Source organism: Colobus angolensis, unplaced genomic scaffold (assembly GCF_000951035.1).
Source record: "Colobus angolensis palliatus isolate OR3802 unplaced genomic scaffold, Cang.pa_1.0 Scaffold33, whole genome shotgun sequence".
Lineage (NCBI taxonomy): Eukaryota > Metazoa > Chordata > Mammalia > Primates > Cercopithecidae > Colobus > Colobus angolensis.
The window spans coordinates 10,029,822-10,044,608 of NW_012116599.1; the positions used below are offsets into that span (position 1 = coordinate 10,029,822).

Here is a 14,787-nt window from a genome sequence, read left to right on the forward strand (position 1 = left end):
GAGAGGAGAGGAGAGGAGAGGAGAGGAGAGGAGAGAAACTTTATGGGCTTGCCTGAGAGATCAGCACCTTTAAACATGGCACTCATGAGATGCTCCTGCACATACCTCACTGTCTTTCTACCTACCCCCATCACCTGCTGAATCTAACAGCATACTCCTGAGGTAGGGTTTCAATCAACCCTTTGTTAGTCCTAACCCTGAGGCTTTCTGGAACTTGAATCTCTATACAAATTCCCCTTGGGCAATAGTCTCTTGGTTAGTTCCTTAGATCCTAATTTTTTGGCGAAACCTATGTGAATAAGGTCTTTGGTCATTTTCACTGTATTTTCAGCCTCAACGCCTTCACTGAGGGCTAAGATGGTAGCTGGTATCTCACCATCAAAATGAGTGGGACAATCCAAATTCTTGCGTTGCTGCCATTGATTTCTGCCTCACAACCAGAGGAAATCTGCAATGCTTCACTTCATTTTGCAATATCTGTATGCTGAAGTTTCTTCATTGGTAATAGGGGGAGTAAACGTCTCTATCTCATAAATGAATTAGTAGATGCACATATCTTGTGTTCATGTCTAGCACATAATAAGCACTTAAGTCTTAGCCCTCATCATTATTATTATTCTTACAGTATTCTTTGAGATATAAATGAAACTGTCTTAAGTTCTTTTTAAAATTAATGTAGGGGGACAAATGAATTTGGATTAATGTCACAGTAAGGAAAAGAAAATCTCGGATGAACCCAGGTTAACAACCAAAGGCTTGGTCATTGCAAGGCTATGGGTTACGTATTTTTCTTTGTGTGTTAAGCTCTGGAAAAGTTATAGCTAAATAAAATTTTTGAAAGCACTATTATATATAATGTGAGTTTTTTACACCATCCATATTTATATTTTCCTATTTTCTCAGGGAGAAAGAAACACAGACCTAGAAAACACTTAACTCGGAATAACAAAGTCCCAAAGGAAAGACGGCAACCAAGAGGTAAAAAAAAAAAAAAAATACATTTTAAATAAATAATGTGCAAATGTTCATGCTCTTAGTAAAAAACATTTTTTCCTAATTGCTTTATGTACTTACTGTTGAGAAATATATCAGATTTAGTCAAGTTCCAAGATATGTCAGGGAGAAAAAGATGGTAACACCACAAACAAGTAGCTAGGTGATGAATCTGCAACCTGACCCCAGGGCCCAGGAGCTGCCTGCAGTGCTTCCTCTGCTGAACTGATAACTTTGAAGGCCAGAAATAGTTGTTGGCATAGAAACTAAAACAAAACAGACAAAACCCATGTAATTCGCAAGTGATGTAGCTGTCCCTCCTCTAGCTTATCACCACGTGGTAATTGCGTGGACTGGGGTCTGCCCCAAGTAAATTACAGTTTACTTATCTGTGAAGTGAAATTAGGTCAGTTAGGCTAGACTGGCTGCCCTCCAAGGCCCATCCCAGCTTCCCATGTGGCTTCTCATTCCATGGATCTCCTACAGGACTCAGTAAAAACCATGGACAGCCCCCTCTCCTGCATCATCATCACAGAGCCCTTGTAGACTGTGCCTCTTCCTCAGTGTCACTGACTGGAAGGGTTGGAACAGCAGCTCAGTATCCTCAAGTTCATTTTAAGATCTTTACACCTGTTTCTACTAAGTCAGCTCTTCAGTCCCCGCCTCTACCACATAGAGGCTCTGAAATGCAAAGCATCCTCCCTGTGCAATTTGCAGATGATTCTGGAACTCTGCTGAGCTGCTCCTTCAGCCAGGAGAAAGGTGCATGAAGGAGGAGGCAAACAGAGAAGACAGACACCATCTCCTGCCAGACTGCCCTGTTGTTATCCTGCTCAAATTTACAGACAAATTTGTCATCTAAAAGAGTTTTGACACCTAAAACTCTTTCTCTGGCCACATAACTTCATATAGACTCTCTCTATATACATACATACATATATATGTGTGTGTGTGTGTGAGATACATATATATATATTTCCTTTGGCTATGAATTCCCCCACTAGAATGGCAGAAGCAGTGTATGCAACTGCCTCTCCATAGTTGGTGGTGGCCAACCTGCTTGGGAATTAAGACACTGGATGGTCCTTCTAGAAGATACACAATCCACTGCTGTTCCCTCAGTGAGAGTATCTCTTAAAAACACCCAGTCCAGCTCCCATCCACAAGGTCTGCACCAGACCATGGGAATCGTTCTTCTTCATTATTCCCCTGCTGGCTCCCAGCTCAGCCCTCTGGCACCCTTGACCCAACTAGCCATGACCTTCATCTTTGCGCTTCTCAGCTGTGAGTCTGAGAGTCTCTCATTCCCTGACATTCCCAGAGACAGAGGTCCATCTCCTGCTTAGACGTCTTTAAACCTTCTCATTTGGCTTGAGAGAAGGTGTCTGACAATTCTCTCCAGAGAAATGTGGCCTCTCTCATAAGGCCTGAAGGTGGGAAAGGCTGATGCTGGCAGAACCAGGCTCCCAATCCCCTACCATGTTCTTTGCAGATAGACTGGCATCTTACCTTAGGATATAGAAGTACTGGGCTCCTATTGTGGCATTCTTGGATGTTGAGGCTTCTGCTAATACTCTGAGATAACCAAAGAATCACCTAAACATGGTGATATACTCTTTTGCCAAAAATGATTAGTCCCTGTTGTGAAAAATATATATATTTTAAAATAACTTTTAATTTTTTCTGACCATATTATTATTTTACATGGTTAATATAGAATTAAAACTGATAGACCCAAGAACAATTAAATCCTACTGTGTCCAGGCATTTGACTGCCTGGATATACAATTGTAGTGAAGTGCTGGAGCCAGCGAACACACAAAGGACCACTGGAAAGCACAGCTCTGCAGCACTTTATTACACATGATCTCCTCCTCAGCCCAGATGTCTCCATGCCAAGAGCTGGGAAGCAGTGCAATTAGCTTCTAGTGTTTTGCCCTAAAGTTGTTTGCTCTCAATAGGTTTTGATTGAAAGGAAATCCCTGCAGTCCAAGAAGGATTTAAACAGAGATAAACTGAGAGCAAGAGAATATACGTTGACCAATAATGGCTAGGGCTGAACAGACCCAGGTTATGGCCAGAGTTGGATCTCCAGTTTGACCACTTTATGGGAAAGAAGAAAGCAAACAGAGAACAAGTGTCTCTTGATGGAACTGTGGGGAGAAGGGAGAGTTGGAGGAAGGAGGAGAGAAGAGTTAGAAGTGGCCAGTTTTCCTGGGTGCACCTGCAACTTGATCATCATGAGTGACAGGAGAGTCCCATCATGAGTGACAGGAGAGCCACCCCTGTGTGGATGACATTTTACTGTGGCAACCGCATCAACTACCACACTTGGCACAATCATGGTCTTTGATCGATCTAGAGCAAATTTTTCTGAGAGACAAGCAAGGAGTGGTAAGAAAGCTTCATCTACTTCCTTGAGGTCTCCATGTTTCCACATTTTACATGTTTCTTTTAAACCTTTAGTTCAGGCCAGGTGTGGTGGCTCACATCTGTAATCCCAGCACTCTGGGAGGCTGAGACAGGTGGATTGCTTGAGCCCTGGATTTAAGACCAGCCTGGGCAACATGGTAAAACCCCATCTCTACTAAAAATACAAAAATTAGCTGGGTGTGGTGGCGCACACCTATAATCCCAGCTACTCAGGAGGTTGAGGAAGGAAAATCACTTGAACCCGGGAGGTGGAGGTTGCAGCGAGCCGAGATCTGTGCCACTGCACTCCAGCCTGAGGAACAGAGCAAGAGGGCAAGACTTGGTCTCAAAAAAAAAAAAAAAAAAAAAGTAGGGGGGCACTTTTAGTTCAATAGCCAAGTTTGTAATTCTTTTATGCAGGTTTAGTAATCTCTCCTCTGCATGTGTCTCTGTAATGTTTTAATAAACTTCCTAAGGGCAACATCTTGTGCGGTAGAGCGTGCTTTTTCTCGGGATATGATTCCTCTTGGCATATGAATTATCAGTAAATGTCTGATGGTACCATTTTTATCTTGATGAAGTTTAAAAAAAAAAAAAAAACCTCTAAGTAATTGTTATGTCAGAGGCCCAGAAAATACAGTCTCATCAATCCCAAGGTTTCTTTATGCTAGATTGAAGGAAAGATGCCTTTCCAACCTAATCTGGTCATAATTTGCTCAAAGGAAGAAGCATGCATGATTGAGTATCTGGAGGAGGTTTTCTCCTGGGGCTTGCAGGACCCAAATCAGCATCCTATGATACCAGCCATGGGCACAGAATAATAGGCACAGACCTTTAGAAAGAAAGAGCATCCACTCTGCATCCCTGACTTCAGCAAACACGTTAGAATGATGCAGATCTAAACATACATCTGGAATGACTGGCTCTTGGTTTGGACACATCGATCAACACATAGATACATGCTTCCAAGGTTTGTTTCTTTTTTGAGATGGAGTCTCGCTCTGCCACCCAGGCTGGAGTACAGTGGCGTGATCTTGGCTCCCTGCAATCTCTGCCTCCCGGGTTCAAGCAATTCTCCTGCCTCAGCCTCCCGAGTAGCTGGGATTACAGGCACACACCACCATGTCCAGCTATTTTTTTTTTTTTTAATTTTTAGTAGAGACAGTTTCGCCAGGCTGGTCTTGAACTCCTGACCTCAGCCTCAGAACTCAGCCTCAGAACTCCACCTACCTCAGCCTCTCAAAGTGTTGGGATTACAGGCATGAGCTACCGCACCGGGCCCCAAGATATCTTTTAAGTCAATCCTTTGTGCTATCTTTAACAATACAACTCTTAGGCCTTGTGCCTTAATTTCTACAAGTTCCTCTTGAATAGCCTTCATTGGGTTAGTTTTTAAGTCCTTGGTCATTTTCCTCACCATTTTCAGTACAAAACCTTCCAAGTTTACATATCTGACTGGTAGAGTCTACCATGAGGTCTGTCTTGAGATCTTATGTTGCTACTTTTCATCTCTGACTCTTTCCCAAAGAAAATTGTCAACACTTTAAGTTATATATTTATCTCTGAGCATCAGTTTCCTCATCTGTAAAGTGAGGATAGTACTAGCGCCTATTTAATAGATTTTGTTGTAAAGATGAAGTCGGTTAAAAGAGGCAAAGATCTAAGGATAGCTCCTGGCCTACAACAAGCACTGAATACATGTTCCACTTCTTTCTTGCTCTCCTCCTGTTGCTTGGGAAGCAGGTAAAATACTGTTTCTAATTTATTTGGAATGATTTGGAGATATTAATGGGGAAATATAGGATGCATCTCAGTTAAGCATCATGGTTGTAACCAAGTCTAGATCAGAGGTCAGCAAGCTATGACCTACAGGGCAGATCTATCCGGCTGACCGTAAATAAAGTTGTACTGGAACACAGCCACAGTCGCATCCTTTGATGCACAGATGACACAACTACAGAGCTGAGTAGTCGCAACAGAGGTTATGAACTGAAAAACCTTAACTACTTACTATCCGTCCCTTGACAAAAAAAGTTCCCAACTCCTGATCTAGGCATTTAACGTTTTTCTTTAAGTTCTAGACAGGATCCCGAAAAGTTGCATTTGAATGGTGGTTTTGTAAAACACTACTATTTGCAACGCAAAGAGACATTTATGTTGTGTTTCAACTTTCTCAGGAAGAAAAACCAACAATAGACCTTTGAAAAGAAGAAGAAAAAGAGGTAAAAAGAAACGATCAATATGTTTTTCATAATTAAACATTTAACATTTAATATTCTGTACTGTGAGTAATAAGTCAGTTTTCTTAAATGGCATATGGAGCTAGTACTGGAGACTTAACGTTGACCAGAAGTTCATTTTAATACCCTCAATACCTGCTTCGGTGGAATCAGATCCCCAGTGCCCCAGTCATGTGCTCATGCAGGGGTCCCCGAGCAGTGTGCACTTTCTTTTTTATTGATTGCTTGATTAATACATAATAGATAAAAATACTTGGGGGTACATGTGATAATTTGATACTTTCATATAATCAAATCAGAGTTATTGGGATATCCATCACTTTAAATATTTACCTTTTTTGATGCCAGGAACGTTCAGATTATTCTCTTTTAGCTATTTTGAGATGTATAATCAATTCATGTTAATTATAATCACCCTATTGATCTATTGAAAACGCCAGGCTTTATTTCTTCTATCTAACGGTGTATTTGAACCCTTCGTCAATCTCTCTTTATCCCTCCTATCTCAATGTGCAGTTTCTTCTAGAACCCTCCACACCAAGCTTCCCTTTTAGCAGCAGAGAGAGCTCAAGTGAAAGGGAAGTGAAGCAAAGCAGTTGGCAAAGAGGGAGACAGACGCCACCCCGAAAGGTGCCCCATTAGGTGCCACTCTGCCATCCTGTCCTCTATCCCCTCAGTCAATGCCTGGAATGGGGGAGATGAGACTAAAATTTGAGGGTTTTTTTTTTAACATAACGTCAAAGCAATAATATGAGTGGAAATCTCCCTTCAAAACATCAGGAGGAAAATCATTGTGTGATAGGTAGATATGAGCAACCAGGTTGAAAGTTAAGATCCTATCACACGCCAGGCTGTTGTGTAGTATTTTAGAGGGTGGAGTGGAGGACAACAGTATCTACAGCTATCTAATGTGCCATGAAAGAAAGACCTTGAAATGTAACTGATTCATGGGGGAAATCTCTCCAATACATTTTAAATTATAAAAGAAAGCTCTCAAGACAGGTGGGGAGGAACAACACACAGTTGTAAAATAAGATAGAATGGGAAAAAAAAATGCTTCCTTGCAGGTCCAAGAATTCCCAGAGATGAAAATATTAATTTTAAACAACTTGAACTTCCTGTGACCTGTGGTGAGGCGAAGGGCACTCTATATAAGAAGAAATTCAAACAAGGTGAGTGTACTTGTCCATCTACGATTTTCAGCAGGAAAATATCCACACAGATAGCATACTGTTTAGAAGTAGACACCTGCTTTGAGGGTCTGCAAAACCAGCCTTAGGCTTGATGATTTGCTAGGAGCTTTCCTAGGACTTGGGACATCATCATATTTACAACTAGGGTTTATGAGTGAAGCATGCAAAACATACCCTAGGGAAAAGGCACTTGGGGTGAAGTTCAGAGACAACCAAAAGCAAGCTTCCAGGAGTCCTCTCCCCATGGAGTCATGCAGGACTCATTTAATTATTGCAGCAACAAACTGTGACAACACATGTAAAATGTTGTCTACCAGGGAAACCAGCCTGAGTTTAGGAGTCCAGGGTTTTTACCAGTCACATAGGCGCCCTCTGCCTAGCACATACCAAAATTCCAGATTCCCAGAAGGAAAGTGGGTGTTCAGCATAAACCGTATCATTTGTGCAAACAGTTTAGGCACAGTGAGCCCTCTTCTTCGTTTACAGTTATAGATAAATGCAATTTATTTACATATGTCTGAAAGTAATACATCAAGATAGGTGGTTCCCGGATTACACAACATTTCAACAAGATCTCTTTGGATAGGCTATCTCAAATTTATTATTGTAAGAGAATATAAATAAATTGCATTTGTTTATAACCATAAATAAGAGGGATGTATCTTTAAAGGGCTTTATCTTTATGGATAAACAATTTGTCTATCCATATTGTTTATTACAAACAGTTTAGCCCACAGTGAGTTCTGCAAATGATAGAACTCTCCTAAAATCCAAATTCCTAAATGCCAGTGGCCAACCTTGCATATAGACAATGGGCAACTTTGCATATAGGCCCTCTAGGGAAAGTCTCAGGCCCACTCTGTTAACTCTGTTTTGCACAACAATGACATTTTCACACTTTTAAAATTCATAAAACATTAGCCTATGAGGCCATCTCCCCTTTCCCCTATGTGAAAGGCCCACAAGACATCCAACTAGCATCCACTACAAGGACAAGCACCTTAATACTTGGGTGGAAAATGTACACGTCTGAGAATCTCAGCACTAACTTTCACAGCCCCACTTCCCATAACATCTGTACAGCCTGCTGCTAAATGGTAAGATCACAAGGTTTAGAGGCAGAAGACCTGCACTCAAGTTTCAGCTACACCAAGAGTGTCTGATTCATCTACAGCCAGGTGCTGGGTCTCTCTAACCTTGAACTTCCTTCTCTACAAAATCAGAACAATAACATAACTTGCCTCACTGTATTATTATGAGAAAAAAATAAAATAACAGACATAAAATACTTTGCAAGTTACAATTGTTAAATTACAGAACTAATGCTCATCTGTCATGACTGACACCTCCCCAAGACATAGTTCTTTGAGCACCAACAAATATAAATGTTTGCCCCACGACTATGTTGCATAAGGGTAATTTAACTTCTCCCACTATATAACATTTCCATAATTACTTTTAATACAAAATGGCCATGAGTTCAAAATGTGAAACATAATTGTCATTTGCTGGTTGAACAACATGGTACAAGACAAGGCAGACGTGGCTGTAGTAACAGCTTCCCCAAGGCCACCTGGAGACCCAAGAGCATGGTAGAGGGCTTTGTGCCTTCATCCACCTCTGAAATTCAGGCTGACTCTATATCAGGTCTCAGAGGAGGGAGGAGAAAGAATTCTGCTCGTTCTTTAGGGCCATCCTTTGCACCCACCTCCGGCCTTTGGAATATAGCAAAATACGTTGAAAAGGTAAATGTTGGTAGTAATATTTCTTCTCATTGCATGAAGGTCAAAGCAATGTACACACACAAAAGAAAGTCCCCTTCATCTCTGTTCCTTCAGGCTGGGTATGACACCCCTGATGTCTGAGAGGAAAATTCAGACCCTACTGCTACGATCCTGAGCCCAAGTGGGAGGCTCCAGACCCCAGCATGGCGGGGGCCAAGTTCAGGTGTTTTCACAGTTGGGGAGCTCACCTTGCCTTGGTCTTACAGGAATCTCAAAGAAGTGTATACAGAGTGAGGATAAAAGGTGGTTCACTCCCAGGGAATTCGAAATTGAAGGAGGCCGCAAAGCATCCAAGAACTGGAAGCTAAGTATACGCTGCGGTGGATACACCCTGAAGTTCCTGATGGAGGTATTCTAGTGACAAATGGCTGAAATCAAGGATTTGGCTGTCACGCTTCACTAACACCAAGCTTTAGCAGAATTTCTCAGTGTCCAGAAATTCATCATGACTTCCTCTTCCAAGGTCTCAATGCATGCGTTATCACTAACATTCTCACCTGAACATTACGTTGGCTGGCTTATATTACAGCGTAATCCTCTAAGTACTTTATTTCTTACCCTTTTGAAGGTTGGACAGTAAATTGTGGCGTTGACTCTGCCACTAATAAACTGTGGAATTTGGTCACATGAAAGTAACTTAAGTTGGAGTAGAGGTCTTAAATTTGGGGGGGAGGTAAATGTTAAATACACACACACACATATATTTAACATATATATTTAACATATGTACATATATATATGTAGTTCCTGGATTACAAAACATTTCAACAAGATTTCTTTGGATAGGCCACCTCAAACTTATTCTTATAAGTGAATAGAAATAAATTGCATTTCAAAGTAACATTGCTTCTCATATCAACCCCTTGATGTTACCAAGCAGGGACAGGGTCTTTGCTGCAGATGAACGTGTGTCTTTCAACTCCAAATGCAGTGCTTTCTGTTGCACACCCACAGACAGTCCTTCCTCGTGCCACTCTGACAATTAAAAAAAAGATCTGCCAGGCACAGTGGCATATGTCTGTAGTCCCAGTTACTCAGAAGACAGAGGCAGGAGGATCACTTGAGCCCAGGGGTTCTGGGCTGTAGTGTACTATGCCAGTCAGGTGTCCATGCTAAGTTCAGTATCAACATAGTAGATCACCAGAGTGCCTAAGGAGGTGTGAAACAGTCCAGGTTGGAAACAGAGCAGGTCAATACTTCCCTGCTGATCAGTAGTAGGATTGTGGCTGTGAGTAGGCACTGCATTGCACTCCAGCCTGAGCAACATAGCAAGACCCCATCTCTAAAAATAAATAAATAATATACAAAGTAAAAGATCTTTGCTCAGCAAATACTTATTGAACCACATCTAAAGCTATGGAGGGTATATACAAAGTGTGAGCCCCTTCCCAGAAGGAAGGCTGTGCTTTCATAATTACAGGCCTGGACAGGGTGTCAGTGTTCTCACAAGAGACACCTGCAGGAAGAGGTACAATAGTTCAGAGAAGAGAAAGTCATTTCTGGCTTTGAGGTTGAGGACCATTTTGTGGAACTCTTGCACTGAGCTAGGCCTAAAAAGACAAACAACTAGCAAAAATGTAGAATGGGGCATTCTACATACAGAGAAAGGACAGCACGCAAATCTGCTCCACAGTGTGTCAAGAAATTGGGAGTAATGAGGTGGCTGCATTCTCTGGACTCATTGTAGAAGTCATGAGGCCAGAGCAAGGCATTGAAATGCTTCCTTTAATCCCTGGAGAATCATGAAAAGTAATTTTCATGAAAACACCTTGAATTTGAGTTAATAGTGGGATATCCAGGTAGGAGTATTTGGAAGGCAGTCAGAAACACTAAGCTCACAAAATAAAAGCAAGAACCCATCAAATCATTCCTCTCTTTTCTTTTTTAGAAAGGATTTCTGCCAGAACCATCAAGCACAAGAAAAAAGGTGATGATCAAGTGACCTTCTGCCAATGTCTCGTCTATTGTGTTGTTGATTTTCTATCTCTGTCACCTTACAATCTTTGAATCAACCCATCATTGTAAATTTTGATTTTATAATACGATGCTTTCACAGTTGCTGCTTTCAAACATTATTCAGTGTATAAGTCCAGGGCTCATTTGAGCATCAAAGCATTTGAGATAGAGGTAGAAACAATCCTCAGAAATAGATTAAGAGACAGAACTGAACTGTATGTGTTTTTTAGTAAAGGAGCTAAATGCCATATCTTTTTTTTTTTTAAGAGAGAGAGTCTCGTTCTGTCACCCAGGCTAGAGTGCAGTGGCGCGATCTAGGCTCACTGCAACCTTCACCTCCCTGGTTCCAGCAATTCTTGTGCCTCAGCCTCCCCAGTAGCTGGGACTACAGGCATGTGGCATGACGCCCGGCTATTTTTTTGTATTTTTAGTAGAGATGGGGTTCCACCATGTTGGCCAGGCTTGTCTCAAACTCCTGACCTCATGTGATTTGCCCTCCTCAGCCTCCCAAAGTGCTGGGATTACAGGTATGAGCCACCATGCCCAGCGCCATACTTTCTTTAAATATAAAAGATAAGGCTGGCATTGGAAAAATAAGCATGAGTTTGAAATGCACAAAACAATGTGCCTTTGCAACCTCAGCATAAACACTGGTTGTTTTTCACTGGTTTTCCTGGATTCTATATTTTAGAAATAAATATGAAGCAAAAGTTCCCCTAGAAACATCCCATGGTCACTACACGTGATCTAATGGAAAATTCCCCCTAAAATGTATATATAGCCATATGTCACCCACGAAGGCAAACAAAAAACATTCTCTCCTTTTCTTTTATCTTTTACTTCCACCACACACACACACACACACACACAAACACACACACACACACACACACAGTTCTTCAGGTGAAAATTTTTGAGTGGCAGGTAGAGTGCCCTGTGAGGCTGCTGACCTGGAAAATCTTTTCCTTTGTGGAGAGGCCCTTTGGCCCCAGCAAAGGGGCTGCACAGACCTCACTTCCATCTGTGAAGGTGAATTCTCCGTCCATGGAGGTAGTGTGTGCAGTTCACAGACCAGTGGTCTTCATGCTATGTGTATTCTAAGGAAAAATGATAAGACCACTGATGCCTTCCATGGCCTCTCCAAGGTGGGGTATAAGAGAGAACCTGGTGAAGGAAGGAGATGGAAGAACTTCAATTTTCATAAGCTCTAACATGGGTGACCGTGGATATTTCTGCCATACCAGGAAGTCACAATCTTTACAAAGCTGGCTCCTGGGGCTACCTGCTCCACTGGCTTTATGACTAGAGACTCGGTGACTAGGCTCTGTATCCACTGGGTTTTCTGGAGAAAGAGACATTATTTGGTATGATTATTAAAACCAAACATGTCTACCCACTGCCAGACAGTCAAGGCTGATGCAGTCTGGGCTAATCCATTGAGTTGGCCATCTCCCATGCCTTCATCACAGGCACCCTCTCTCCATTCCCTGAGGGCCCACAGCTCTAGAGGTGCAATGGCCTCAGTTCTCAGAGGATCTCTCCGAAGGGTCTATTTTCCCTCCTCTCTCCTTTGTTTCTAACGCTTGTGTCACTCTCAGCACCGTGTGGTAAGTGCTACTGTTGCCAGCTTTCCTGCTCATAAGTTTTTGTTAAACCTGCTGGCGATAGCTGAGATACTCCAGGATAATAAGACGTAAAAGCCCAAGCTAATCATTTACTGGCTGTGGAAGAGGGAGAAACCTCTTGTCCCAAGTGACAATTGTGTTCATTTGTTCATGCACTTATGTATCCATTCAACAAACAACGGTGGAGCCACCGCACAGCTCCAGGTGATGGGCTTGGCCGATGAAATAATGCAAAACAAAGGAGACCAAAAGGATGAACCTGAAGGATTCTGTCAACTTCATTGTCTTACCTGTGTGAATAACTAATGGGATGGAGTGGGAGATGCTAGGCCACTAAGATACTATACTTTACCTTCGCCAAAAGGCCCAGATTGCTTCTGGCAGGTGGTAGTATGGCCACCTCTTCTATCATTGTGCCTTTGATCACACTGAGTGGTTTGTCTAAGGCCTCTCTGCCCTGAGCTACAGGTAAAAGCTGAAGCAGGCATTGTTTCATCCCACAGATACCCTAGGTCAAAGCAAGCTCTCAAGATTCAGGAGACAGTGGAGAGGTGCTTACCTTCAGGAGAAGAGCTACAATACTGGGGATCTTGGAGGCATTTTGTCTTCAAAGATGTGTTTCTGAAGAGCTACAGAAAGGGGTGGAGTTCTTCCTGGGACACCTGCATGGCGTCCAGGACTCTGGGCCCTGTGGTCACTGGGAGCTGTGGAGGAAGAGTCAGCTGATTCCCTTTGCAGCCTCTCTGGATGGAATGACACTTCCTTTTTTTCTTTTTTTCTTTTTTCTTTTCTTTTTTTCTTTTTTTTAACAGAGTCTAGCTCTGTCACCCGGCTAGAGTGCAGTGGTGCAATCTCAGCTCACTGCAACTTCTGCCTCCTGGGTTCAAGCGATTCTCCTCCCTCAGCCTCCCAAGTAGCTGTGACTACAGGAGCACACCACCACACCCAGCTAATTTTTGTATTTTTAGTAGAGACGGGGTTTCACCATGTTGGCCAGGATGGACTCGATCTCTTGAACTTGTGATCTGCCCTCCTCAGCCTCCCAAAATGCTGGGATTACAGGCGTGAGCCACTGCGCCTGGACACTTCCAAATGTAGACACACATGCCTGCAGGCCCCTTGAAGTAGGAGGACCAACAGAGTTGCTCCAGCTCAGTCTCCCTGAATGACTTCATGAAGGCCTGCCTGGGGTGTGAGAGCCAGGAAATGGCACTTGCATTGGGCCAAACTGTCACTGACACATAATATAGTGTTTTTTTATTCTTCAGTTAGATGTGCAGGCCCATAACAGCAGACATGAAACAAAAGAAGGGCTGTGGCATGAATCCCTTAAAAATAAAGAAGTCTGTTCGAATGTGGGGTTAATGAAAAATCACACTCAATATTATACCAGTCTTTCTGTTTTTTTCAACAGAGAATACTGGAGTCTCACAACAATACCTTAGTTGACCCTTATGTAAGTATAAATTTCCAACTATGACCCCAAAATAGGTCAGGTCTTTCTCCAGGCACACTATGTCATGACTGCCTTTCCCCGAAGCATGCTCAGTCTCAGTTGGAGTATGTTGCTGTGTGTGATGAGCAGATGCAAGCCAGGTACCTGGGTCTGGGATTGGGTGTCTCAGTGCAAAAACATCCTTTTGTTTCAGTAGAAATCTTCAAATTTCCTCATTTCCCTTAGAAAGTGAGTATGGGAGACTGAGCTCTAGATCACCGAGGTCTCCAGAGACAAGAACTTGAAGTAGTAATGGGCAGGGCTGGCCTGCTGATTAGGGAGAAGGATCAAATGTCAGAAAATAAAAGCATTTTCAAGTAGGTGGCGTGAATGGACAGGAAAATCCCAAATATCCGTTCCAAGGTGCAGACAGAGCTCACTCAGCCAGAAGGAACAGGCTGAGCCAAGCTGGTGAGTTCGAGGTGTGGACTCGGTCATTAGTTCTGCAGAGGAACACACACAGGAAAAGTGAGTCTCTTATGAAGCCCCTATTGCCCGTCTTGAGGGAGGTTTAGGCTCAGTGTGCTGAGCTGGTTAGGACAAAAACCATCACCACTTGGCAAATGATGAGGCATGCTTACTCTCACTTCTTGACTGGTGCTCAGTGATGTACAAACCTGATTCCACAGGCTCCATTATCAACCAAAATCAAGGCTGTTTAGGAATAAATAAATTTATTTGAGACAAGATCTTGCTGTGTCACCCAGGCTGGAATGCAGTGACACAATCACAGCTCACTGCAGCCTCAACCTGCTGGGCTTAAGTGATCCTCCCACCTCAGCCTCCCAAATAGCCAGGACCACAGGTGCATGCCACCACATCAGCTAATTTTTTAAATTTGTTGTAGAGCCAGGGTCTCACTATGTTGCCCAGGCTTGTCTTGAACTCCTGAGCTCAAGTGAACCTCCCAACTCCCAACCCAAGTGATCCTCTCAGCCTCCCAACGTGCTAGGATTACAGGCATGAGCCACAGTGCTAGCCAGGAAGAAATAATTTGGTAATGATTTATTGAAAGCCAAATGTGAGGAGTGACTCAATAAAACACACCAACAAAGTTGGGAGTGTTTGGAGTTTTTTACAAATTGAAAC

The 14,787-nt window shown here is 42.7% G+C and overlaps 1 protein-coding gene across 1 annotated transcript in view; it reads left to right on the forward strand.

Moving 5' to 3' along the window:
• SP100 (SP100 nuclear antigen) overlaps window positions 1-14,787 on the forward strand; it is a 133,333-nt gene that overhangs the window by 77,162 nt on the left and 41,384 nt on the right. Inside the window, exons 20-25 of the mRNA XM_011952040.1 lie at window positions 904-978; window positions 5,583-5,627; window positions 6,713-6,817; window positions 8,829-8,971; window positions 10,511-10,549; window positions 13,618-13,659. Of these exons, the coding sequence (XP_011807430.1) occupies window positions 904-978; window positions 5,583-5,627; window positions 6,713-6,817; window positions 8,829-8,971; window positions 10,511-10,549; window positions 13,618-13,659 (449 nt within the window). The remainder of the gene's footprint in view (window positions 1-903; window positions 979-5,582; window positions 5,628-6,712; window positions 6,818-8,828; window positions 8,972-10,510; window positions 10,550-13,617; window positions 13,660-14,787) is intronic.